Source organism: Emys orbicularis, chromosome 20 (assembly GCF_028017835.1).
Source record: "Emys orbicularis isolate rEmyOrb1 chromosome 20, rEmyOrb1.hap1, whole genome shotgun sequence".
NCBI classification, from domain to species: Eukaryota; Metazoa; Chordata; order Testudines; family Emydidae; genus Emys; species Emys orbicularis.
Genome location: NC_088702.1, coordinates 7,356,249 through 7,380,703, shown reverse-complemented (window position 1 = coordinate 7,380,703; position 24,455 = coordinate 7,356,249). Strand labels below are relative to the sequence as shown.

The 24,455-nt window shown below is 50.0% G+C and overlaps 2 protein-coding genes across 3 annotated transcripts; both read left to right on the top strand.

The window, feature by feature from the left end:
- The first annotated feature begins 1,799 nt into the window (after nucleotides 1–1,799).
- Nucleotides 1,800–9,972, top strand: LOC135892298 (cathepsin S-like). Of its 2 annotated transcripts, XM_065420012.1 has the most exons (7): nucleotides 1,800–1,934; nucleotides 2,837–2,959; nucleotides 4,544–4,693; nucleotides 4,773–4,997; nucleotides 6,969–7,134; nucleotides 9,550–9,652; nucleotides 9,873–9,972. In XM_065420012.1, exons 1-7 carry the CDS (start codon nucleotides 1,800–1,802, stop codon nucleotides 9,970–9,972), a joined length of 1,002 nt encoding a protein of 333 aa, XP_065276084.1. The 2 variants fall into 2 exon arrangements, with proteins under 2 accessions (XP_065276084.1, XP_065276086.1); XM_065420014.1 differs by lacking the exon at nucleotides 4,544–4,693.
- A 6,399-nt stretch (nucleotides 9,973–16,371) lies between these two features.
- Nucleotides 16,372–24,255, top strand: LOC135892289 (cathepsin S-like). The gene is made up of 8 exons (XM_065419996.1): nucleotides 16,372–16,459; nucleotides 17,457–17,589; nucleotides 17,755–17,877; nucleotides 19,548–19,697; nucleotides 19,778–20,002; nucleotides 21,438–21,603; nucleotides 23,833–23,935; nucleotides 24,156–24,255. Exons 2-8 carry the CDS (start codon nucleotides 17,458–17,460, stop codon nucleotides 24,253–24,255), a joined length of 999 nt encoding a protein of 332 aa, XP_065276068.1. The 5' UTR covers nucleotides 16,372–16,459; nucleotide 17,457.
- Nucleotides 24,256–24,455: the final 200 nt, after the last annotated feature.

Below are 24,455 nucleotides of genomic sequence, written 5' to 3'. Positions count from 1 at the left end.
AAGGACCTTCCCTTTTATCCCATGGCAGCTTAATTTACATAAGAGCCTTTGGTGAGGGACCTTGTCAAAGGCTTTCTGGAAATCTAAGTACACTATGTCCACCGGATCCCCCTTGTCCACATGTTTGTTGACCCCTTCAAAGAACTCTAATAGATTAGTAAGACACGATTTCCCTTTACAGAAACCATGTTGACTATTGCTCAACAGTTTATGTTTTTCTATGTGTCGGACAATTTTATTCTTAACTATTGTTTCGACTAATTTGCCTGGTACAGACGTTAGACTTACCGGTCTGTAATTGCCGGGATCACCTCTAGAGCCTTTTTTAAATATTGGCGTTACATTAGCTAACTTCCAGTCATTGGGTACCGAAGCCGATTTAAAGGACAGGTTACAAACCTTAGTTAACAGTTCCGCAACTTCACATTTGAGTTCTTTCAGAACTCTTGGGTGAATGCCATCTGGTCCCGGTGACTTGTTAATGTTAAGTTTATCAATTAATTCCAAAACCTCCTCTCGTGACACTTCAATCCGTGACAGTTCCTCAGATTTGTCACCTACAAAAGCCAGCTCAGGTTTGGGAATCTCCCTAACACCCTGCACAACAGGGCCCTGATCTCAGCTGGGATCTCTAAGTGTTACTATAATACTGATGATAACTTAAACCTGTCTGAGCTTTTGAAAATGTTGACCCTACTAGTTTATTTTTTCATTCTCCAAATCATGTGCTGTAGGGTCTAGGAAGGGAAGGAAAAACACCTGATTTTAGTGGACTGGGGCTGGGGACTGAAAATCAGCCTGCAGCCGTAGTGAATATCCCTAGTTTGATACAGTCACAGTAAATGTGAAACCAGAGGTCCTGCCATTTCCCCATTCACAGTCCCATGTGACGAGCCTGGCAGGTCAAACCGAACTCCTATTTCTCAGTGTTGCAGTCAGAGCAGGAAGGGTGTTAGGGTTCACTCAGGAACCAACCTTGGGAGGAGAATTTAGGGGAATTCTTGCTGCCTGCTGATCAGTTCAGGATTCCTGCCTAGAAATCTCCACCGGGCGAACTCCCATCAGGTATGTTTGGCTTTTTCTTTTTCCCCTTGTACTTTAAATCTCCCCTTTGTTGTATTTGGAACAATGTATTTGAGGAATTTTGCTTGTAGAGAGTTTGCATCAGTGGATACCCGCGTGCATCAGTCTTGATTGGGCTCCTTTGAAAATCCAAGTCCTCTTCACCTAAATCTCTCTGGGCCAGATCCTCAGCTGGTGTAAATCAGCTTCGCTCCAGTGACCACAATGGAGTGACACCAGTTTACACCATCTAGGGATCAAACTCATTGACCTCAGTGAAGCTACATCAATTCCCACCCCAGCTGGGAACGTCTCTGACTTTCGCTAGCTCTATCCCCCCCGCTGGATCACCTTATACCAGGCTCTGATGCCCATGGCCAGGTCCAAGATCCAGTTCAGGAGCTGTAGAAGTAGCCGGGTGATATTATCCATTGACCCAGCTCTGTTTTCCTTTCAAGTCTGTTGTTGTTGTATGGGGTTCCAGGAAGCCCCTTCCCCTGCCCCATCGCCCCCAAGAGGTACAAGCCGCCAGATGGCTCAGTGTGAGAACTGCTGCAGGATCAGGGTTTGCTTCTTGACACTTTTGCTCATGGCAGAGAGAGTGGAGAAATCTCAGCAAGTCAGTGCTGGATCTCTTGCACCATCACTGAGTGAAGGAAATTGAGACACTTGACTTAACCATGCAGATATTATCTCTCACCGGCGTGCTCTTTTTCTCTCTCCACTAGCTGAGCAGAATGAAGCTGTTGGTTTGTATCTTCCTGGCCTCTCTTGCTGCTGCTGCTGCTACTGCACATCTACACACAGACCCGACGCTGGATAACCACTGGGAGCTCTGGAAGAAAACCTATGGCAAACAATACAGCCACAAGGTGGGCTCTGTGCAGCTGTGGGGTTAAAGTGGGGGAGGGGGATTTCCGTCACCATCTCCCCTCAGGTCAGCAGGTATCCGGGATCTTAGCATGCCAGCCCTATGCCAGCTCTCACTGAGAACGCTGCCTCCTGCTCTTCTCCTGGAGATTGCAAAACTCTCTCTGCTTTCAGAAGTGCATTCAGTTTTAATTAACATTGGACCCTGTATGTACCCGCCACCTTGCCTAAACCATCCGGGGGGTTAGCTGATTTCTTCAAGCGTGTTTTGTTTGGGATATATTAGAGCCAGGTGACATTGTTCACGAAACTCTTCTTCTTCGATTTTGGCAATTTTTTTCGGTCTAATTAAAAAAAAATAAGATGGAAAGGTGGGAAAAAATGGTTCATTTCAGCGTTTAATAAATGAACCATTTTGACTTGTCCTTTTGGAAAGCCATTTTGTGTTGGAATTTCCCTCCATTCTATTAACAATAACTCAATAAAAAGGTTTTAAAAGCCCCAAATTGAAACAAAACGTTTGACCAAAATCCAAAAATCTTCAACTGATTTTCAAAACATTGTTTGGTTTGACTACAAGCTGTCATCACTGTCCTGGTGACAATTACATTCTGCCAGCCTATAATTCCCCCATATGATTTAATTGGATGCAGTGTGATTCTTCTCTTTTTGTCCTACCCTGTTGTGTAGTGTTGCTGTGTGCTGTTAAAAAGTTGCTGCACATCACTCCAGAACTGGCTCCGCTTCGGGGTTGGGGAAGGACTCAATCTTGCTTAACTTTAACTTGCTGGCAAGAATACTGTGGGTTCCTGGAGGATAAAAACGTGCTGTAGAACTATTAATACTGGAGATGGTTTCCTCTGGGCTACTGCATAGTAACGTGGGGGCTGTGCTTTGGTTCCAGAAAGAGGAAGGGGAACGGCGCGTGACCTGGGAAAAGAACCTCAAGCTCGTTATGCTGCATAACCTCGAGCACTCACTGGGGCTGCGTTCCTATGAGCTGGGCATGAACCACCTGGCAGACATGGTAAGTTAAATAGACCAAGTGACTGGGCATCTGGGAATTATCTGTGTTTCCCTGGGGGTGCTGTGGCCAGAGAATGTAACTGAATCAGGGGCAGAATAAGCTCCAGCCAGTCCAAGGTCAGTATGAGCCCTGCAGAGGTAGGCCCCCAAACCACAGCACCCCTCTGCGTCCTCCAGCAGCAACCTGCCCCCGTCACCGCTCCCAAGAGCTGTGCAAATCTTTGTTCTACTTGCTTGGGTCAGGGTTGTGTGAGGGAAATCTGCCATCAGGGGGATAGTCCTGATTTTTTAAGTGCAGGTGCTCCACCCCCTGCTAGCCCGCTGCTGGTGTGACCCCCCCGCCCCCAGCATATTTCTGTATCAAATGGCATCCTCCAAGCAGCGTGATCTTGCACATACAGTACATGTGAGGTCAAAAGTGTGGGACTCTCATTCCCGTAGGTTCCTGCTTCTCTACCTTACTGTGTCTGCCACCCTCCCTTATCCCCATGAGAAATGTCACGTGTGGAATAACACACGACCTGTCTGGTTGGCCGTTGCTGGTTAAAGAAGTTGTTCCTTTAACTGAAATTCCAGGGGCTTGTGCTTCAGATCCCGTTACTGCCAACGCCAAGCATTCAGAACTCAGGAGTCAGGCGCCTAAAATCATGGGGGGCTTAAAAATCCTGGGATTTAAAAAAAGTCTAAATCTGGGGGCTCTTTTTATTTGCCTCTGGGTTTTGCGCTTTTAAGGGTTAGGTTTTCCTGCAGTTCTCCACAGCTATATGAGAGATAGAAACTTAAAAAAAAACAAGCTGAAATTCTTGTGCAATCTCACAACCCTCCCACATTGGTACTTTAAGGAAAACACCAGATATTGTGACACTCTCAATAAAATCAAGAGACTTGGCAATGCTGATGCTCCTGGGTAGAGCTTTGTGAAGATGAGATTTTTTTGGTTTGGGGGCTGAAAAATCAATCAATCAAAAGTTAGTTTCAGATGGACCTGAAATGGCAATGGTGATATGAAAAAAAGATGAAAATAATTCATTTAGGGTTAGACAACACGTTTAGTTTACTTTTCTAGATTGTTTTACCTTTTTAAAAAAATAAATAAATGAACTGGCAGTAAAATTTAAACTGAAAAATCATTTTGAATCCAAACATTTGGACTAGTTTTGAATTTTTTTTTCCCGGCTGAAACAATTTTGCAAATTCAAGGTGAGTTGACACAATGTTTCAGTCGACCCAAATATGCATTTTTCAGATAAAAAATATTTGGTTTTGTCTAAAAACTTTCCAGCAGCGCTAGTCCTGTGTTCTATCCCCAGCAGTGTCCTGGGGGAGGAGGATTAGCATGTGGAGAATCACAGAATCCAGAGTTCCCGGCAAACAAAGCTACAGCCTGGGCTATTGTGTCAGCCAGGCGATCCCCAGCATTCAGGCGTGCTCATAGCTTTCACTGCATAAAGGAAAACACTGTATCGATGAACAAGAGTTGAACCTGAGCCGCAGAGTTTGTATCCGAATGTCCCCAGTGTTCGGGGCCAGTCTGTACATCGAAGGGGACGTCCGTCTGAAGGGGTGTGTGTGTTCTTTTAACTAGACCAGCGAGGAAGTGGCTGCTTTGTTAATGGGAGTGAAACTTCCCCACCGACCTGACCGGAATTCCACCTACAGGCCACGGCCTGGCAGCAAAGTGCCTGACTCCATGGACTGGAGGGACAAAGGATGTGTTACGGATGTGAAATATCAGGTGGGAGGCTCAATCTGTTCCCCTCCTGACATGGGTGCCCATCACAGCAGTGGCTGAGCGCATCTCTCTGGCTTTTCAGGGGTTCTGTAGCGCCTGCTGGGCTTTCAGTGCTGTCGGTGCCCTAGAAGCTCAGGTGAAACTGAAAACTGGAAACCTGGTGTCTCTCAGCGCACAGAACCTAATCGACTGTTCCACTACGTACGGGAACCAGGGCTGCCTGGACGGATATATGACCAACGCCTTCCAGTACATCATCGATAATAACGGCATTGATTCAGATGTTTCCTATCCGTACACAGCTCAGGTGGGTATCCAAGTTTCAGACAGACACAGAGAGGGTCTGTCTACACTGCACACTAAGCCCGGGTTCTGACTCCAGTTTGACATCCACACACAAATCAGCCTGACTCAGGTCAGCAAGCGCTCAGGGCCCAGGTCCTACGACACTGCTAGAGGGGTGGGTCAGAGTCCGAGTCCTGCTGACTTGGGTCCAAACCATGTCCTTTTGCAGTGTGGACGCAGCTCAAGCCGCAGACTGAAGTCAGAAAGTCTGCATGGTGCAGTTAGCATGGCTGTGAGACTTGGATCCAGCAACTGTAAACCCAGGTTTACAATGCAGTGTGGATGCTCAAGCCTGGGCTTGGAAACACTGGGTATGTCTACACTGCAATGTAAGCGCAGGGTTTGAACTCAGCCTCAAGCCTCACCCCCCTTCCATCTACACAGGAATTGAGATAATCGAGGGCTCAGACCCAGGAAGTTCCAAGCCTGAGTCAAGCTGGGACTCAGGGTTCAAGCCCTATTGCTTTGCAGCATAGATGCAGCCCCACTGGATTCATGCTCTGGGCGTCCACCCAAAGTATCTCACAATCCCACAGGCCCACATTTTTTGTCCTCTGGACAGTCAAGTTTGGGTGGACAGTCAAGATTTCCCATGGTGCACTGTGAACAAAGGGCTGGAGCGGCCACATTTTGTGAGGGTGCTAGGAAGTGTGGGATACGGTGCTTGGACTCTACCCTGCATAACACAGTGTAGATGCTGGAGCCCCAGGTTGGGACCCAGGGTTCGACATTCCTAACCTGGGGTTACAAATGAGCGTAGACGCTCAAGCAGTAGGTTACCGAACCCAGGATCTGCTAACTCTAGTTCTACTAACTCTGGGCTTGCATTGCAGAGGGTTTGAGACCCTGCCCCCACTAGGTCCCAGAGCCCAGGCTCCAGCCTGAGCCCAAAGGTCTATACTGCAATTGTATAGCCCTGCACCTGAGCCCCAAGGGCCTGAGTTACGTGTCACAGACCAGCTGTGGGTATTTTATTGCAGTGTAGACATATCTTTTTGTGGCCTGTTTTACTGGGTCTTTCTTTGCTGTTTGTATCAGCATAAAGACCAGGAGAAGGGATCTTCAAGGCAGTGTTCTCTAGTGGTTAGAGCAGGGGGCCTGGGAGTCAGGTCACCTGGGTTCTAATCCCAGCTCTGGCGAAGAATGGTGTCTAGTGGTTAGCGCAGTGGAACTTGGAGTCAGGACTCCTGGGTTGTAATCTGAGCTCTGTGTGTTCCTCACTCTGCTACTCTGTGAAACCTAGATAATGACACTTCCCTCCATCTCAGCGGGGGTGGTGGAGGCTTTTAATTAATTAATGTTTGTATAAGTCTCGTAGATCCGCAGATGAAAGATGCTACACAAGTGCTGCAAATTTTTATTGCTGTCATAAGATTGAGTCCTCACATTTCTTCTTACCGGAGTGATGGGAAAGGAGAGATACCAGCATTGGGGCATCCCAATTAGAGCTGGGTAAAAAAATTTTGGCACATAGTTTTCCAAAAAATTCATTTTTCAGGGCACTGAAATTATGAATTCAACCCGAATTCAGCAAATTTTTTTGGGGGGGAAAAACCCTCATCCCCTCCTCCCCCACCCGGAAATGTCGAAATGCACCGTTTTGGCATTTCCAACATGAACCATTTTGACAGCTCATTCTGAAATGACATTCAAAAGGTTTCATTTGACCCGAATGAATTATTTTTATTTATTTTTTGTTTCATTTAAAAAATAATAATGAAAAAATTCCGCTTCGATTTGAAACAAACAGATTTTTAAAATTTTATTTTTCCAGGTAAGTCACTGAACTGAAAAATCGATTAGTCCCTCAGCTCTGATCTCAAATGTGAGGGATTCAGACAACGGAGGGCAATAGAAGGGAGGTAAAAACAAATGTTGTGAGTGGGTCAAATGTTCATGCCAGAGACCAAAATGTCCCTGCTTCATCTGCTAGAGCGGAACGTGTCACTATAACCCTGCCACGCGAGCCGCCACCTGCTCCAAGTTCGTTGAGCTCCCGCATGCCAATGAAACAGCCCTGAAGGATGCCGTAGCCAATATCGGACCCGTGTCAGTCATGATAGATGCGGCACAGCCTTCGTTTTTCCTGTATAAGTCAGGTACGTTCTCTAAGCTAGAACACCTTGCGCCCGGTGCTGTACGTAGTTTGAAGCAGTGATGCCTTTGCTTTCTGTGGACTGTCTCTTTAAATTGGAAGAGGAATGTGGAGGAAGTTGCTATTTGTTCTGCAGCATGTTACTGAGGAGACGCGCACATCGTGTTCTTCCCATGGAGACCTGGCTTTTCTTTCCTTGTTATTTCCTGGAATCTTTTGGACCCTCAGTAAATTGCAGTAATTGTAAAACAAAAGCCCCAGGCGGGTGAAAGCACGTTTTGCATTTTGTGAGTGGCTCCATCATGTGACCGCTTGGTTCAATGTGTGTTACATGTCCCCCTCTAGCAGCTGGCTAGAGGATAACAGCCTAGTACTGCTGGAAGCTAATCTCTTTTGTTCTATACATATGATAAGTCTATACTGCATACCGGTGGTGGTGGCGTGCAGGGTAGGTGTAGCTACACACGGCAGTGAAAAGCAGGCTGTGTCCGCACTGCGCTGTGTAGCTATGCACAGCAGTGGAAGGTTCTGGCGCTGGAGGAAGTGGGAGCTGTCAGAGTTTTTCCCCACGACCTCCCGCTGCTGGAGTCTTTCCCTACGGCAGAAAAAGGCCACAGCAGCAGGGAGGTAGCAGTATATGACACTGCTGAAAATAGCAGTGTAGATGGGGGAGGCCCTGCTTGGGCGTGTAGAGAGCCGTGTAGAGCATATACCCTAAGGGTTCAGGTGTGTCTTTACTCCCCTAAGCCATCTACACTGCTGTTTATACCTGTGTGGAGTGTATATAGTCTATACGCTGCCATAAGGAGTGTGCAGTGTGGAAATACCCTTAGATTGGAAGCTCCTTGGGGCAGGGACGATCTTTTTGTTCTGAGTTTGTACAGCGCCTAGCGCCATTGGGCCCTGGTCTATGTCTGGGGCTGGCGGGTGCTACTGTAACACAGATTAATGATAACAACAAATGACTGGAAAAAGCAACAGAGGGTCCTGTGGCAAATGACTGGAGATGCTCCTTTAGCTCGAAAGGTGCTTCAAGGGCTAACGACCCCAGGTTCAATTCCTGCTGGTGTCTTAGTGTGTGTCATTAAAATAGCACCCCAGTGTGGACCCTTCACTCATGTTAATGTAATGCCAGTGCGCTGGGGTGAGCAGCAGGGACTGGAACTTCTGGATCTTAACGCATGAGCCTTTCTTGCTGGAGCTAAAAGACCCAACCTCTTTTAGGCAAGGCTGTGGCCGGCTCATCAACCTTTCTGTGGCCCAGCCACCACTAGAGGGAGACAGAACGCCCCACCGAGTGGGCATGGCTTACATTAACCTGTTTTTTTATTCGTTTTGTGGGTTGTATTTACCTTCACCCTAGCGAGCACCGTCCATAGGTGCTGGAACAATTTGTACAGTGGGGGTGCTGAGATACATTGAACCAAACTGTAAACCCTGTATATGATGGGAACCACTTCAAGCCAGGGGGTGCGGCAGCATCTTCAGCACCCCCAGTTCCAGCACCTCTGGCACCGTCAGACATTGGGGGGCCAATTTTATGCTGCACCAGACTCAGCTCAGGTCAGCTCTAAAATGGCCTTCAGCACAGTTCTGGGGTTGAGACGGCTCGTGGGATAATTTAGGCAGCCTTGGGTGTTGCATAAGATATGGCAGCCCAAGTCAAGCTACCTAATGGGAGCAACACCCCACAGACTTGCTATAGACCCTAAACCCGGCTGGAATGTCCCCTACGCTAGAGCTTCCCGAACAAGGCCTCCTAAGACAGTTTGTGGCTGTCTGACTCGGTTCCTGTGCTGGGGGAATTCTCTCCTGGCTCGATTTGGGGCTTTTAAGGGACCATTGTGAGGGGACCATAGTGGGAGGAAGATTCCTTCCCGGTATTTATGGGCGTTGGGATACTGAAATAGCTGAAGGGACGGATGGGAAAATGGAATTTTTCATTGCTGGGGGGTAGTTCAGCTGTACCGGTCAGACGTCCTTCTCTAGCTGACATCTCTTTGGTGGCCTGTAGAGAGTCTGAGTCCAGTTCTTGGGGGCAGGTGCCCACCTCACACTAGGCATGTTGGCCGCCTCAGTAGGAGAGCCAATGATTGTACAAGGCCATGGAAACTAAACTTCCCAGTGGACAGCGTGCTGGACTGGGGCTTAGGAGAGCTGGGTTCTATTCCCAGAGCAAGTCACTGCCTGCTCTGTGCCTCAGTGTCCCCATCTGCACAATGGAGATAATGAGACTGACCTGCTTTGTGACCTACTGATGAAAAGAGGGAGGGATTGTTATTATTACCCCCTTACAGGGGACCAGGTTAGAGGCATGTTGGTACCATGTGGGTGCTGTTGCTCACAACAGCTTTACCGAGCCGAGAAGTTCCTGCTGGCTTTTTTTCCTTCCTTGTGATTGCGAATTCTTTCCTTCCAGGAGTCTACGATGATCCACGTTGCACTCAAGAGCCGAATCATGCAGTTCTAGTTATCGGCTATGGCACCCTGGATGGGAAGGACTTTTGGCTTGTGAAAAACAGGTAAAAGAAAATCCATCACTGAGCTGTATTTATCTATAGACTAACGAGCTCCTGGGATATGCGTGGGGCATGAGTAAGCTGTGTAGAGCTAGTGTGAATTGGATGCACTTTGTTAAACAGCTTGAAACACATGAGAAAATGGGGGAGGGGAACCCTGCCTATAAAGAAAGGTGTTTTATTCTCTTAATGTTTAATTCTGTGTTATTTCTCCTTCCAACAGCTGGGGCGTAAAGTTCGGTGACAAAGGGTACATTCGAATGTCCAGGAACAAAGGAAACCACTGTGGGATTGCCAGCTACGGTTCTTATCCACAAATATAGCGAGATGGTCTGCTTCAGAATGCACTCTTGAGATGTGGTCTGTTAAACTGCTAATCTTAGCCTTGCTGTAATCTAGCTGCTCTGTTTGAGAACAATGTACGGGTTCTAATGGCGAAATCCTCCCATCAGATCCATCTGACGGATCTGAGACAAGCAGCTGAAAGATGAATGATCATGATTGGTCTGGTCCAGAATTTGGGCACTTTTAGCTCACTCTCCCTATCCCACAGGGGTGTTTGTAATTGATTAATGTCTATACATTGCTTTGTGCATGTGAAGTGCTATTTCAGTGCTAAGTATTGTCACTGCCGCTGTCTCAAAATGTGTTGGAGTGAAGGCCGTGTTGCCTTGATAAAGCTAGTCCATGCGGTAGAGTTGCCGAAGCCACGTCAGAGATGGAGAGGCAGCTACATGTATCGATTTTCCACAATACAGGTCACAAAGCAATCATTAGCAATCCGGAAGATCAAGCAAACTATGGACATTCCTTGGAGGAGGGAACATGTTTTCCATGGCTACACAAAATTGGGTTGGTATCTTGCAATGCTGCTCCCATAAGTCTTATGCGAAAACCGTAGCACGCCAGCAGTCAGAAATGACCTGAGATGGCCTTGTGCCACGGAGAAGGCCAGCCACGGAACCAAGTGCTGCTGCTGTTATAAAATGTGACCTACAGAGTGAGGTCAGCCTTTGCCACCTGCAGCGCTTGGACCAAGGACACGGTGCAGAGCTGAAAGGCCTGATTCTCTCTTCCACTGCACAGCCATTTACCCCTGTGCAAAGTAGGTGTATAATGTTGCTGAATCAGAAGAGCAGCAGTTTTCAGCCGAGGTATCCATGACTGCACATGATGCACAGTAGCAGGGAGTCAGGCCCAAAGGCTGTAAATCTAAGTGCAGGTATGGGACAAGCGATTGAATGAGCAAGAATGCAGGGAAAGGGTGAATCTGGAATCCACACCCCCAGCTGCAAGTGCCAGCACAGCACTGGGAATCACATCTGCTGCCCTGCTCTACTCCGCGGGGGAGCCCTGCTTCTGGATCTGACCTACTTTGCCCTACATTGGAATATGATTTGCAGACACCTATTGACCGAATCCTTGCGGGATACAGTTTCAGAGTGAGGTCACACATCTCTACAGCACATGAAATGCATTCTCGTCTCTCCAATTCAGCAGAGAGGTTGCTACAACGATCCAGATCTAATCTCATCTGTAAACAATGCATGTAATAGAAATTACACGTCCTCTTCCAAAAGGAAAAAAATATATTCAATTGTCTGAGAAGTTGGGGCTCAGTCTGTTCAGCAGAGCCAGGTGTGGGATCAGGGCCGGTGCAACCACTAGGTGAACTAGGTGGCTGCCTAGGGCGCCTAGTGGTTGAGGGTGCCTAAAAGCCCGCTCCGGCGAGGAGGTGGAGTGGAGGTGAGCTGGGGCGGGGGGGCGCGGGGAGGGCCGCCCGCAGTAATGGGGGGGGGGGGCGCACAGAGGAACCGCTCCCCGCCCCAGATCACCTCCACTTTGCCTCCTCCGCTGAGCACAGAGCCCCTGCTCTAATTCTCCTCCAATCAGCCCCGCAAGCCTGGGAGGGGAGGAGAATTAGAGCGGCGCTGGCATGCTCAGCGGAGGAGGCGGAGCGGAGGTGAGCTGGCACGGGCTGCCCGGACGGGGTTAGCTGCAGAGGGGGCTCCCTGGGCGGGGGGCTCCCTGTGTGTGTGGGGGGGTGGCAGGCGGGGTTAGCTGCCGCGGGGGGGCCTCCTCTGGTGGGGAGAGGCGGGTGGGCGTAGTTAGCTGCCACGGGGGGGGGGGGGCAGGGTTAGCTGGGGGAGGGTGGCGCAAGGTGGAAGTTTCGCCTAGGGCGCGAAACTTCCTTGCACCGGCCCTGTGTGGGATACTTAGCGAGTGACAGAAATGCAAAGCCACCCTGATTACAGACGAAACAAACTCTCGGGCCCTGATGCTGCAAAATCTGATTGATGAGGGTGGAGCCTCATAGACTCATAGACTTTAAGGTCAGAAGGGACCATTGTGGTCATCTAGTCTGACCTCCCGCATGATGCAGGCCACAAAAGCTGACCCACCCACTTTCCCTTAACTCAGCTGTTGAAGTCTCCAGGTCGCGATTTAAAGACTTCAAGTCGCAGAGAATCCTCCAGCTTGCAACCCCTGCCCTATGCTGCGGAGGAAGGCGAAAAACCTCCAGGGCCTCTGCCAATCTACCCTGGAGGAAAATTCCTTCCCGACCCCAAATATGGCGATCAGTAGAACCCCGAGCATACAGGCAAGAATCTCCAGCCAGACCCTCATTTTACAATGAGCCCTGAATCTCTGCAAAGCCCCAAGAGGGCTCCATATGGGCACAGGGGTCCACTTGAATTAATCAGGTTACAAGGTCAGGGCTTTAGTTAATCAAAGGGAAGCTGATAAAAATGTGGGATCCATCAGTGTGTTGCAGGGCCAGGTAGAAAAACGATCACTGAAAGTCTGGTTACTGCGGGCGAGGGAGGCGCCGGGTCATCACCCGCACCAGCCTCTACTCATCCGGAGCCGCCTCCTACCTTGGTTGGATGGCTGCACCTCCCAGCCCCGGCTCCACAGGCCAGTCCCTCCTGACCCGGGTGGCAGGGGATGGAAGGGGAAAAGCAGTGAGCAACCGGGGGGGGGGGGAGGCGGGGGGAGGCAGGAGTGGATGGGGCGGGGCCTCAGGGGAATGGGCGGGGCAGGGGCGGTTCTAGCACTCCTGCTGGAGTGTCCGGTTTTTAAATACAGTAACTCATCGGTTAACATTGTAGTTATGGTCCTGAAAAATGCAACTTTAAGCGAAACGATCTTAAGCAAATCCAATTTCCCCATAAGAATTAATGGGTTAGGTTCCAGGGAAATTTTTTTCATCAGACAAAAGACTATATTATATAGCAGGAGTAGGCAACCTTTCAGAAGTGGTGTGCCGAGTCTTCATTTATTCACTTTAATTTAAGGCTTCGCGTGCCGGTAATACATTTTAACGTTTTTTAGAAGGTGTCTCTCTCTAAGTCTATATTATATAACTAAACTATTGTTGTATGTAAAATAAATAAGGTTTTCAAAACGTTTAAGAAGCTTCATTTAAAATTAAATTAAAATGCTGATCTTACGCCGCCAGCCTGCTCAGCCCGCTGCCAGCCTGGGGTTCTGTTCACCTAGGCCGGCAGCGGGCTGAGCGGGGCCTGCGGCTGGGATGCCGGCTGGCAAGGGGCCGGCAGCCGGGACCCCAGACCTGGGGGGGGGGGTTCAGGGGTCAGGGCAGAGGGCTGGGGTGTGTGTGGAGGTGCAGGGCAGAAGGCTGGGTGTGGGGGGGGTTCAGGGGTCAGGGCAGAGGGCTGGGTGTGTGTGGGGGTGCAGGACAGAAGGCTGGGTGTGTGGGGGGGTTCAGGGATCAGGGCAGAAGGCTGGGTGGATGGGGGGGTTCAGGGATCAGGGCAGAAGGCTGGGGGTGTGTGGGGGTGCAGGGCAGAAGCCTGGGAGTGTGGGGGGGTTCAGGGGTAAGGGCAGAGGGCTGGGGGTGCAGGGCAGAAGACTGGGTGTGTGGGGGGGTTCGGGGTAAGGGCAGAGGGCTGGGGGTGCAGGGCAGAGGGCTGGGGGTGTGTGGGGGTACAGGGCAGAAGGCTGGGTGTGTGTGGGGAAGTTCAGGGTTCAGGACAGAGGGCTGGGGTGTGTGTGGAGGTGCAGGGCAGAAGGCTGGGTGTGTGTGGGGGGGTCAGGGCAGAAGGCTGGGGTGCTCGGCTCATGGGGGTGCTCCCAGCCCCCTGTCCTGAGCGGCTCATGGCAGGGGGCTGGGAGGGATATGCCCTGTTCCACCCCCTTCCCCCAGGCTCCGTCCCTACCTCTTCTCTGCCTGCTCTACGGAGCAGCGAGCACGCTGCCGCTCGGCTCTGCTCCGCTCCCCCTCCCCCTCGCAAGGGCCATCGGCACAGGGAGAGGGAGGGGGAGGGGGAGGAGGGGCAGGAAAGCACCACCCTGTGGGAAGAAGCGGGGGGGGGAAGCTTGGCTGCCGCAGGACCAAGCTTCTGCCTCCTGCCCCCGCAGGGGAGAGCGGTGGGCGGGGGGGCTGAGTGGGGCTGGGGCCCGGGACCCCCCCCCCCACTGCTCTCCCCTGCGGGGGCAGGAGGCAGAAGCTTGGTTCTGCGGCAGCCAAGCTTCCCTCCTCCCCCGCTTCTTCCCCCAGCGTGGTGCTTTCCTGCCCCTCCTCCCCCTCTCACCAGGCAGGCAGCGTGCCACTCAAAATCGGCTTGCGTGCCGTGTTTGGCAGGCGTGCCGTAGGTTGCCGACTCCTGTTATATAGATATACACACACATAGTATAAGTTTTAAACAAACAATTGAATACTGGTACACAGCGATGATGATTGTGAAGCTTGGTTGAGGTGGTGAAGTCAGAGGGTGGGATATTTCCCAGGGAGCCTTACTGCTAAATGATGAACTAGCAATTGGCCGAGCCCTCAAGAGTTAACTCATTGTTGTTAATGTAGCCTCACACTCTACAAGGCAGCATGAATGGAGGGAGAGGAGACAGCACGGCAGACAGAGACAGAGACACACACCCTGTGTGTGAGAGAGATGCACATTGCCCCTTTAAGTATGCTGGCCCCACTCTAAGTACACTGCCTTTTAAAGTAGATCAGCAAGTTGAGACAGCAGCTGCCCCCAGGAAGCTCCCTCTGCCCTGAGCCCTGTCCTGTCTCCCCCCCCCCCCAACCGGCCGCCATGGAGATGGGGTAAGCGGGGTGCAGGAGCGGGGGGAGGGGGACACCCTGACATTAGCACCCCCTCTCCTCCCCCCCCGCAACAGCAAGCAGGAGGCTCCGGGGAGCAGCTCCAAGTCAGAGGGCAGGAGCAGCACATGGCAATGGCGGGAGGGACAGCTGAATTGCCGGCAACTGATAGCCTGCTGGGCGGCTGCCGCACAGGGAACTTAGGGGAGTGGGGAGCTGATAGGGGGAGCTGATGGGGGGCTGCCGGTCCACCCTGGTTCCAAGCCCCAACCAGCTAGCTGCAACGGGCTGCTCTTCCTGCAAGCAGTGGACAAAGCAGGCGGCTGCCAAACAACCTTATTGCGCAACTTTAACCAAACATGTTCCCTAATTGATCGGGAACGTAACAACGATAACCGGGATGACTTTAAGTGAGGAGTTACTGTATTACTAAGTTGGTAACCCTACTCACATCCCACCTAAGCCCTCAAAATATGGGGCGCCCCAGCTCCCACTACCCCAGCATGGGATCCTCTCCACTGCTCCATCTCACCAGTTCCCTCTCTCCTTTGCCTTCCAGAGTGAAGGGGTGAAGGGAGTGGTGGAAGGGGGGGCTGGAAGGCAGGAAGGAAGCAGAGGAAATAAATGGAGGATGGGGTGGATGGAATGAGGGAGGTGTAGAGCAGGAAGCGGGAGGTCTTGGTGCGTGGGGACTGTGCTCATAGATTTTAATCTTCATTTCCGTCAACCATTGAACGGTGGGGTGGGGAATTGCTATGCCCCCCCGCTGAGAGCAGGGGTCCCCTGGGGAGGGATGCCACCCCCTGGGAACAGGTGCCCCCAAGGTGGGTACAGCAGTCACCAGCACGTTGCTGTTACAGCAGTGGGGAGGAACAGGTTAAACCAGTCCTGACCCCCAGACCCTCTCATTTGGGGCAGGGCTAAGCACAGTTCTGCTCCCCTTCATTCATACCATAATGACAACACATTGATAACAGCATTTCCCCACCCTGCATTCAGTACTAAAGTGATTTGTAACCCAACACCAGCCAAAGTTGATTATTTTGAGCAACACTGTTCTATGTGCTGGATATCTAAGCAGAGTAGGTGTGTTCATGTTCACTGCCCTGCTGTGTGAGCTTGGGCAAATTGCTTCCCTGATCTGTGCCTCAGTTTCCCCCTGCCCTTTGTCTGTCTTGTCTATTTAGCTTGTGAGCTCAGGGAGGCAGGCTCTGTTTTTCCCTCTGTGTTCATGCAGAACCCTGCACAACAGGGCCGTGATCTCAGCTGGGATCTCTAGGTTTTACCATAATACTGATGATCACTTAAACCCCAAAAGGGAGGTCCCAGCGACTGTTTGCACCTGTCTGAGCTTTTGAAAATGTTGACGCTACTAGTTTATTTTTTAACTCTCCAAATCATGTGCTGTAGGGTCTGGGAAGGGAAGGAAAAACATCTGATTTTAGTGTTCCGGGGCTGGGGACTGAAAATCAGCCTGCAGCCGTAGTGAACATTCCTAGTTTGATACAGTCACAGTAAAGGGAAACAGGAGGTCCTGCCATTTCCTCATTCACAGTCCCATGTGACGAGCCTGGCAGGGCAAATCGAACTCCTTCTTCTTGGCATGCAGTCAGAGCAGGAAGGGTGTTAGGGTTCACTCAGGCGCCAACTTTGGGAGGAGAATTTAGGGGAATTCTTGCTGCCTGCTGATCAGTTCAGGATTCCTGCCTAGAAATCTCCACTGGGCGAACTCCTGTCAGGTAAGTTTGGCTTTTTCTTTTCCGCCCTGTTCTTTAAATCTCTGTGTTTGGAACAATGTGCTTGAGGAAGTAAAATCAAGAAATGGCGTTTTGTATTTTGCTTGTAGAGAGTTTGCATCTGCGTGTATCAGTCTTGTCTTTCTATCCCCATATAAACCTCTCTCTCTTCCCATAACCCCCTCTATCTATTCAACACTCTCTCTCTCACTCGCCATACACCCTCTCTATCTATCTATTCTCATACACCCTCTCTGTCTGTCTCTCTCTGTCTTTCTAGCCCCATACACACCTCCATCTTCCTATCTAGGCTGGAGTGTTCAGAGGAACCTAGGGGAGTTAGGTGAGAGTCAATGGGATTTGGGTGCCGAACTCCCTTGAAAATCGCTTGGGCTCCTTTGAATATCCAAGTCCTCTTCACCTAAATCTCTCTGGGCCAGATCCTCAGCTGGTGTAAATCAGCTTCGCTCCAGTGACCACAATGGAGCGACACCAGTTTACACCAGCTAGGGATCAAACTCATTGACCTCAGTGAAGCTACATCAATTCCCACCCCAGCTGGGAACGTCTCTGACTTTCGCTAGCTCTATCCCTCCCTCCCCGCTGGATCACCTTATCCCAGGCTCTGATGCCCATGGCCAGGTCCAAGATCCAGTTCAGGAGCTGTAGAAGTAGCCGGGTGATATTATCCATTGACCCAGCTCTGTTTTCCTTTCAAGTCTGTTGTTGTCGTATGGGGTTCCAGGAAGCCCCTTCCCCTGCCCCATCGCCCCCAAGAGGTCCAAGCTGCCGGATGCCTGAGTGTGAGAGCTGCTGCAGGATCAGTGTTTGCTTGACACTTTGCTCATGGCAGAGAGAGTGGAGAAATCTCAGCAAGTCAGTGCTGGATCTTTTGCACCATCACTGAGTGGAGGAAATTGAGACACTTGACTTCACCACACAGATATTATCTCTCACCAGCGTGCTCTTTTTTTTTTTTTTTCCCCTTCATTCTGAGCAGAATGAAGCTGTTGGTTTGTATCTTCTTGGCCTCTCTTGCTGCTGCTGCTACTGCACATCTACACACAGACCCGACGCTGGATAACCACTGGGAGCTCTGGAAGAAAACCTATGGCAAGCAATACAGCCACAAGGTGGGCTCTGTGCAGCTGTGGGGTTAAAGTGGGGGAGGGGGATTTCCATCACCATCTCCCCTCAGGTCAGCAGGTATCCAGCTGTAGAACTATAACCCATTAATACTGGAGATGGTTTCCTCTGGGCTACTGCATAGTAACGTGGGGGCTGTGCTTTGGTTCCAGAAAGAGGAAGGGGAACGGCGCGTGACCTGGGAAAAGAACCTCAAGCTCGTTATGCTGCATAACCTCGAGCACTCACTGGGGCTGCGTTCCTATGAGCTGGGCATGAACCACCTGGCAGACATGGTAAATTAAAAAAATAGACCAAGTGACTGGGCATCTGGGAATTATCTGTGTTTCCCTGGGGGTGCTGTGGCCAGAGAATGTAACTGAATCAGGGGCAGAATAAGCTCCAGCCAATCCAGGGACAGTATGAGCCCTGCAGAGGTAGACCCACAAACCACAGCACCCCTCTGCGTCCTCCAGCAGCAACCTGCCCCCGTCACCGCTCCCAAGAGCTGTGCAAATCTTTGTTCTACTTGCTTGGGTCAGGAGTGTGTGTGGGAAAGCTGCCATGGGGCGGGGGGGTAGTCCTGATTTTTTAAGTGCAGGTGCTCCACCCCCTGCTAGCCCGCTGCTGGCGTGACCCCCTCCCCCCCAGCATGTTTCTGTATCAAATGGCATCCTCCAAGCAGCGTGAACTTGCACCCTGCTTCTCTACCTTACTATGTCTGCCACCCTCCCTTACCCCCATGAGAAATGTCGCGTGTGGAAGAACACACAACCTGTCTGCTAGGCCATTGTAGGGTGACCAGATGTTCCGATTTAATAGGGACCGTCCCGATTTGTGGGTCTTTTTCTTATATAGGCTCCTATTACCCACCACCCCCGTCCTGATTTTTCACATTTGCTGTCTGGTCACCCTAGGCCATTGCTGGTTAAAGAAGTTGCTCCTTTAACTGAAATTCCAGGGGCTTGTGCTTCAGATCCCGTTACTGCCAACGCCAAGCATTCAGAACTCAGGAGTCAGGCCCCTAAAATCATGGGGTGGCTTAAAAATTCTGGGATTAAAAACAAAGTGTAAGTCTGGGGGCTCTTTTTATTTGCCTCTGGGTTTTGCACTTTTAAGGGTTATGTTTTCCTGCAGTTCTCCACAGCTATACGAGAGATGGAAACTTAAAAAAAAGCTGAAATTCTTGTGCAATCTGATCCCTTCCCCCCCACATTGGTGCTTTAAGGAAAACAACAGATATTGTGACACTCTCAATAAAATCAAGAGACTTGGCAATGCTGATGCTCCTGGGTAGAGCTTTGTGAATAAGAGATTTTTTTTGGTTTGGTGGCTGAAAAATCAATCAATCAATCAATCAATAAAAAAGTTAGTTTCAGATGGACCTGAAATGACAACGGTGAAATGCAAAAAAGATGAAAACAATTCATTTAGGGTCGGACAACACATTTTGTTTAGTTTTCTAGATTATTTTACCTCTTTAAAAAAATAAATAAATAAAATGGAAATAAAATTTGAACTGAAAAGTCATTTTGAATCCAAACATTTGGACTAGTTTTGAATTTTTTTTCCAGTTGAAACAATTTTGCAAATTCAAGGTGAGTTCACGCAATGTTTCAGTCGACCCAAATATGCATTTTTCAGATAAAAAACATTTGTTTTTGTCTGAAAACTTTCCGACAGCGCTAGTCCTGGGTTCTATCCCCAGCAATGTCCTGGGGGAGGAGGATTAGCATGTGGAGAATCACAGAATCCAGAGTTCCCGGCAAACAAAGCTACAGCCAGGATGATCCCCAGCATTCAGGCGTGCTCATATTTTTCACTGCATAAAGGAAAACACTGTATCAATGACCAAGAGTTGAACCTGAGCCGCAGAGTTTGTATCCGAATGTCCCCAGTGTTCGGGGCCAGTCTGTACATCGAAGGGGACGTCAGTCTGAAGGGGTGTGTGTGTTCTTTTAACTAGACCAGCGAGGAAGTGGCTGCTTTGTTAACGGGGGTGAAAATTCCTCACCGACCTGACCGGAATTCCACCTACAGGCCACGGCCTGGCAGCAAAGTGCCTGACTCCATGGACTGGAGGGACAAAGGATGTGTTACGGATGTGAAAAATCAGGTGGGAGGCTCAATCTGTTCCCCTCCTGACATGGGTGCCCATCGCAGCAGTGGCTGAGTGCATCTCTCTGGCTTTTTCAGGGGGCCTGTGGGGCCTGCTGGGCTTTCAGTGCTGTCAGTGCCCTAGAAGCCCAGGTGAAATTGAAAACTGGAAACCTGGTGTCTCTCAGCGCACAGAACCTAGTCGACTGTTCCACTATGTACGGGAACTGCGGCTGCAGCGGCGGATATATAACCAGAGCCTTCCAGTACATCATCGATAATAACGGCATTGATTCGGACTCCTCCTATCCATACGCAGCTCAGGTTGGTATCCAAGTTTCAGACAGACTCAGAGAGGGTCTGTCTACACTGCACACTAAGCCTGGGTTCTGACTCCGGTTTGAGCCCAGGCTCCCCTTCCATCCACACGCAAATCAGCCTGACTCAGGTCAGCAAGCGCTCAGGGCCCAGGTCCTACGACACTGCTAGAGGGGTGGGTCAGAGTCCGAGTCCTGCTGACTTGGGTCCAAGCCTTGCTATTTTGCAGAGCGGGCGCAACAAAAGCTGCAGACCCGAGTCTGAACATCTGAGCTGGGCAGTATGGACACATTAGCACAGCTGTGAGACCTGGGCCCAGCAATTGTAAACCCAGGTTTACAGTGCAGTGTGGATGCTCAAGGTGGGCTTGGAAACACTGAGTCTACAAGCCCTGGTCCCCCAGACCTAGGTTTAAAATGCAGTGTGGACAACCCCAAAAACACAGAGACTCCATCGTCCTTTTCTTAGACTGTTGCTGGCATCTCGTCTTGCGAGTGTGTAGCAATCTGTTCTTTGTGGCCTGTTTTGCTGGGTCTTCCTGCACTGTTTGTGTCAGCACAAAGAACAAGAGAAGAGGCCTTCAGGCAGTGTTCTTTAGTGGTTAGAGCAGTAGAATTTGGAGTCAGGATTCCTGGCGTATAATCCCAATGTTGGGTGGGGCGTGGTGTCTAGTGGCTAGAGCAGAGGGACTTGTACTCAGGTCACTTGGGTTGTAATCTTAACTCTGTCTGTTCCTCGGTCTTCTCTGTGAAACCCAGCTAATGACACTTCCCTCTATCATAGAGGCATGGAGGCTCATAAATCCATAGATGAAATATGTGCTGCAAATTTTCATTGCTGTCATTGATGGCTGAATCCTCATATTTCTTCTTACCTGAGTGATGGGAGAGGAGAGAGATTAACACTGGGTGAATTAAAATTGGCTGAAAATGCTCTTTTCAGGGCACCAAAACTATTTGTGAATTTGACCTAAATTTGGCAAATTTTCGGCCCAAATCCCACCTGATTCCCCCCCCACCCCCCGGAAATGTCAAAAAGAACCATTTTGAGAGCTCATTTGGAAATGAAATGTCAATTTGAAATGACCTTCGAAATGTTTCATTTGAACCAAATTAAATTTTTTCGATTTTTCGTTTCAGCAAAAAAACCTGAAAAAAAATGCAATTTTGGTTTGAAAGAAACCAGTGGGTGTTTTTAGGTTTTTGTTTTGTTTTCTTCCATTTGTTTGTTTTTCTGGGTAAGTCACTGAACTGAAAAATCCATTAGTCCCTCAGCTCTGATCTCGATGCCCAGAGGCAGAAGGAATGCTCCAGAGGGAGCAGCAGTGATCTAAGAAATGAGAGGGATTCAGACAACGGAGGGGAATAGAAGGGAGATAAAAACAGATGTTCATGGCAGAGGCTGAAATGTCCCTGTTTCATCTGCTCTTTGCCCCTGCCAGAACGGAACGTGTCACTATAACCCTGCCACGCGAGCCGCCACCTGCTCCAAGTTTGTTGAGCTCCCGCATGCTGATGAAGCAGCCCTGAAGGATGCCGTAGCCAATATCGGACCTGTGTCTGTCGCCATAGATGCAGCACAGCCTTCGTTTTTCCTGTATAAGTCAGGTACGTTCTCTAAGCTAGAACACCTCGCGCCCGGTGCTGTACGTAGTTTGAAGCAGTGATGCCTTTGCTTTCTGTGGACTGTCTCTTTAAATTGGAAGAGGAATGTGGAGGAAGTTGCTATTTGTTCTGCAGCATGTTACTGAGGAGACGCGCACATCATGCTCTTCCCATGGAGACCTGGCTTTTGTTTCCTTGTTATTTCCTGGAATCTTTTGGACCCTCAGTAAATTGCAGTAATTATAAAACAAAAGCCCCAGGCGGGTGAAAGCACGTTTTGCATTTTGTGAGTGACACCATCATGTAACCCCTTGGTTCATAGGTGCTCCACCCCCGCTCTGCTCTGAGGCCCCACCCCCACCCCGCCCCTTCCCCTGAGGCCCCGCCCTCGCTCCACCTCTTCCCACTCCCCGCTCCAACCTCTCCCCAGAGACCCCTGTCCTGCTCACTGCTCTCTGCCCTCCCCAAGTGGTTCCCCTAGCTGCCGAACAGCTGATCAGTGATGCCTTTGGCAGTGCCACCCATCATGTGTGGCTGGTGGGTGCTGAGCACCCACTATTTTTTTCAAAGGGTGCTCCAGCCCCCCTAGCATCTGGCCACAGGATAAAAGCCTACTACTGCTAGAAGCTAATGTCTCTTGTCTTATACGTAGGATATGTCTATACTGCATACCGGTGGTGGTGGCGTGCAGGGTAGGTGTAGCTACACACGGCTGTGAAAAGCAGCCTGTGTCCGCACGGCGCTGTGTAGCTATGCACAGCAGTGGAAGGTTCTGGCGCTGGAGGCAGTGGGAGCTGTCAGAGTTTTTCCCCACGACCTCCTGCTGCTGGAGTCTTTCCCTGTGGCACAAAAAGGCCCAGGCAGCGGGGCGGTAGCGACATATGACACTGCTAAAAATAGCAGTGTAGATAGGGGAGGCCCTGGTTGGGCCTGTAGAGAGCTGTGTAGGGCATATACCCTAAGGGTTCAGGTGTGTCTTTACTCCCCTAAGCCATCTACACTGCTGTTTATACCTGTGTGGGGTGTGTGTGGAGTGTATATAGTCTATACGCTGCCATAAGGAGTGTGCAGTGTGGAAATACCCTTAGATTGGAAGCTCTTTGGGGCAGGGATGATCTTTTTGTTCCGCGTTTTGTACAGCACCTAGCGCAATTGGGCCCTGGTCTATGTCTGGGGCTGGCAGGTGCTCCTGTAACACAGATTAAAGGTGGTTCAAGGGCTAAAGGCCCCAGGTTCAATTCCTGCTGATGTCTTAATGTGTGTCATTAAAATAGCACCCCAGTTTGGACCCTTCACTCATGTTAATGTAATGTCAGTGTGCCGGGGTGAGCAACGGGGAGCGAACGTGGGACTTCTGAATCTTAACGCATGAGCCTTTCCTGCTTGCTCTGAAAGACCCAACCTCTTCTAACCAAGGCTGTGGCAGGCTCATCAACCTTTCTGTGGCCCAAACACCACTAGAGGGGGACAGAACGCCCCACTGAGTGGGCGTGGCTTATGTTAACCTGTGCTTTTTTTAATTAGTTTTGACTGCTGCACCAAACTCAGCCCAGGGCGGCTCTAAAATGGCCTTTCAGCCCAGTTCTGGGGTGGAGGTGGCTCCTGGCGTAATTTAGGCAGCCTTGGATGGTGCATAAGTTATGGCAAGCTCCCAAGCACCACACAGAATTGCTGTAGACCATAACGCTGGCTGGCTGGCATGTCCCCTAGGCCAGAGCTTTCGGGAGGGGGCCTCCTAAGACAGCTTGTGACTGTCTTACTCGGTTCCTGTGCTGGGGGAATTCTGGATTTGGGGCTTTTAAGGGAACATTGTGAGGGGACCGTAGTGGGAGGAAGATTCCTTCCCGGTGTTTATGGGAGTTGGGATACTGAAATAACTCACGGGATGGGTGGGGTAATGGATCCTTTCAATGATTGTACAGGCCATGGAAATTAAACTTCCCAGTAGACAGTGCACTGGACTGGGGCTTAGGAGAGCTGGGTTCTATTCTGAGGGCAAGTCACTGTCTGCTCTGTGACTCAGTTTCCCCAATGGGAGATAATGAGACTGAGCTGCTTTGTGATCTACTGATGAAAAGAGGGAGGGATTGTTATTCTTAGCCCCTTACAGGGGACCAGGTTAGAGGCATGTTGGTACCATGTGGGTGCTGTTGCTCACAACAACTTTATTGAGCAGCGAAGTCCCTGCTGGCTTTTTTCCCTTCCTTGTGATTGCGCATTCTTTCCTTCCAGGAGTCTACGATGATCCACGTTGCACTGGTGATGTGAATCATGGGGTTCTAGTTATCGGCTATGGCACCCTGGATGGAAAGGACTTTTGGCTTGTGAAAAACAGGTAAAAGAAAATCCATCACTGAGCCGTATTTATCGATAGACTAACGTGCTCCTGGGATATGCGTGGGGCATGAGTAAGCTGTGTAGAGCTAGTGTGAATTGGATGCACTTTGTTAAACAGTTTGAAACACATGAGAAAATGGGGGAGGGGAACCCTGCATATAAAGAAAGGTGTTTTATTCTCTTAATGTTTAATTCTGTGTTATTTCTCCTTCCAACAGCTGGGGTGAATATTTCGGTGACAAAGGGTACATTCGAATGTCCAGGAACAAAGGAAACCACTGTGGGATTGCCAGCTTTGGTTCTTATCCACAAATATAGAGGGACGCTCTGCTTCAGAATGCACTCTGGAGATGTGGTCTGTTAAACTACTAATCTTAGCCTTGCTGTAATCTGCTCTGTTTGAGAACAATGTATGGGTTCTAATGGCGAAATCCTCCCATCAGATCCATCTGACGGACCTGAGATAAGCAGCTGAAATGATGAATGCTCATGATTGGTCTGGTCCAGAATTTGGGCAC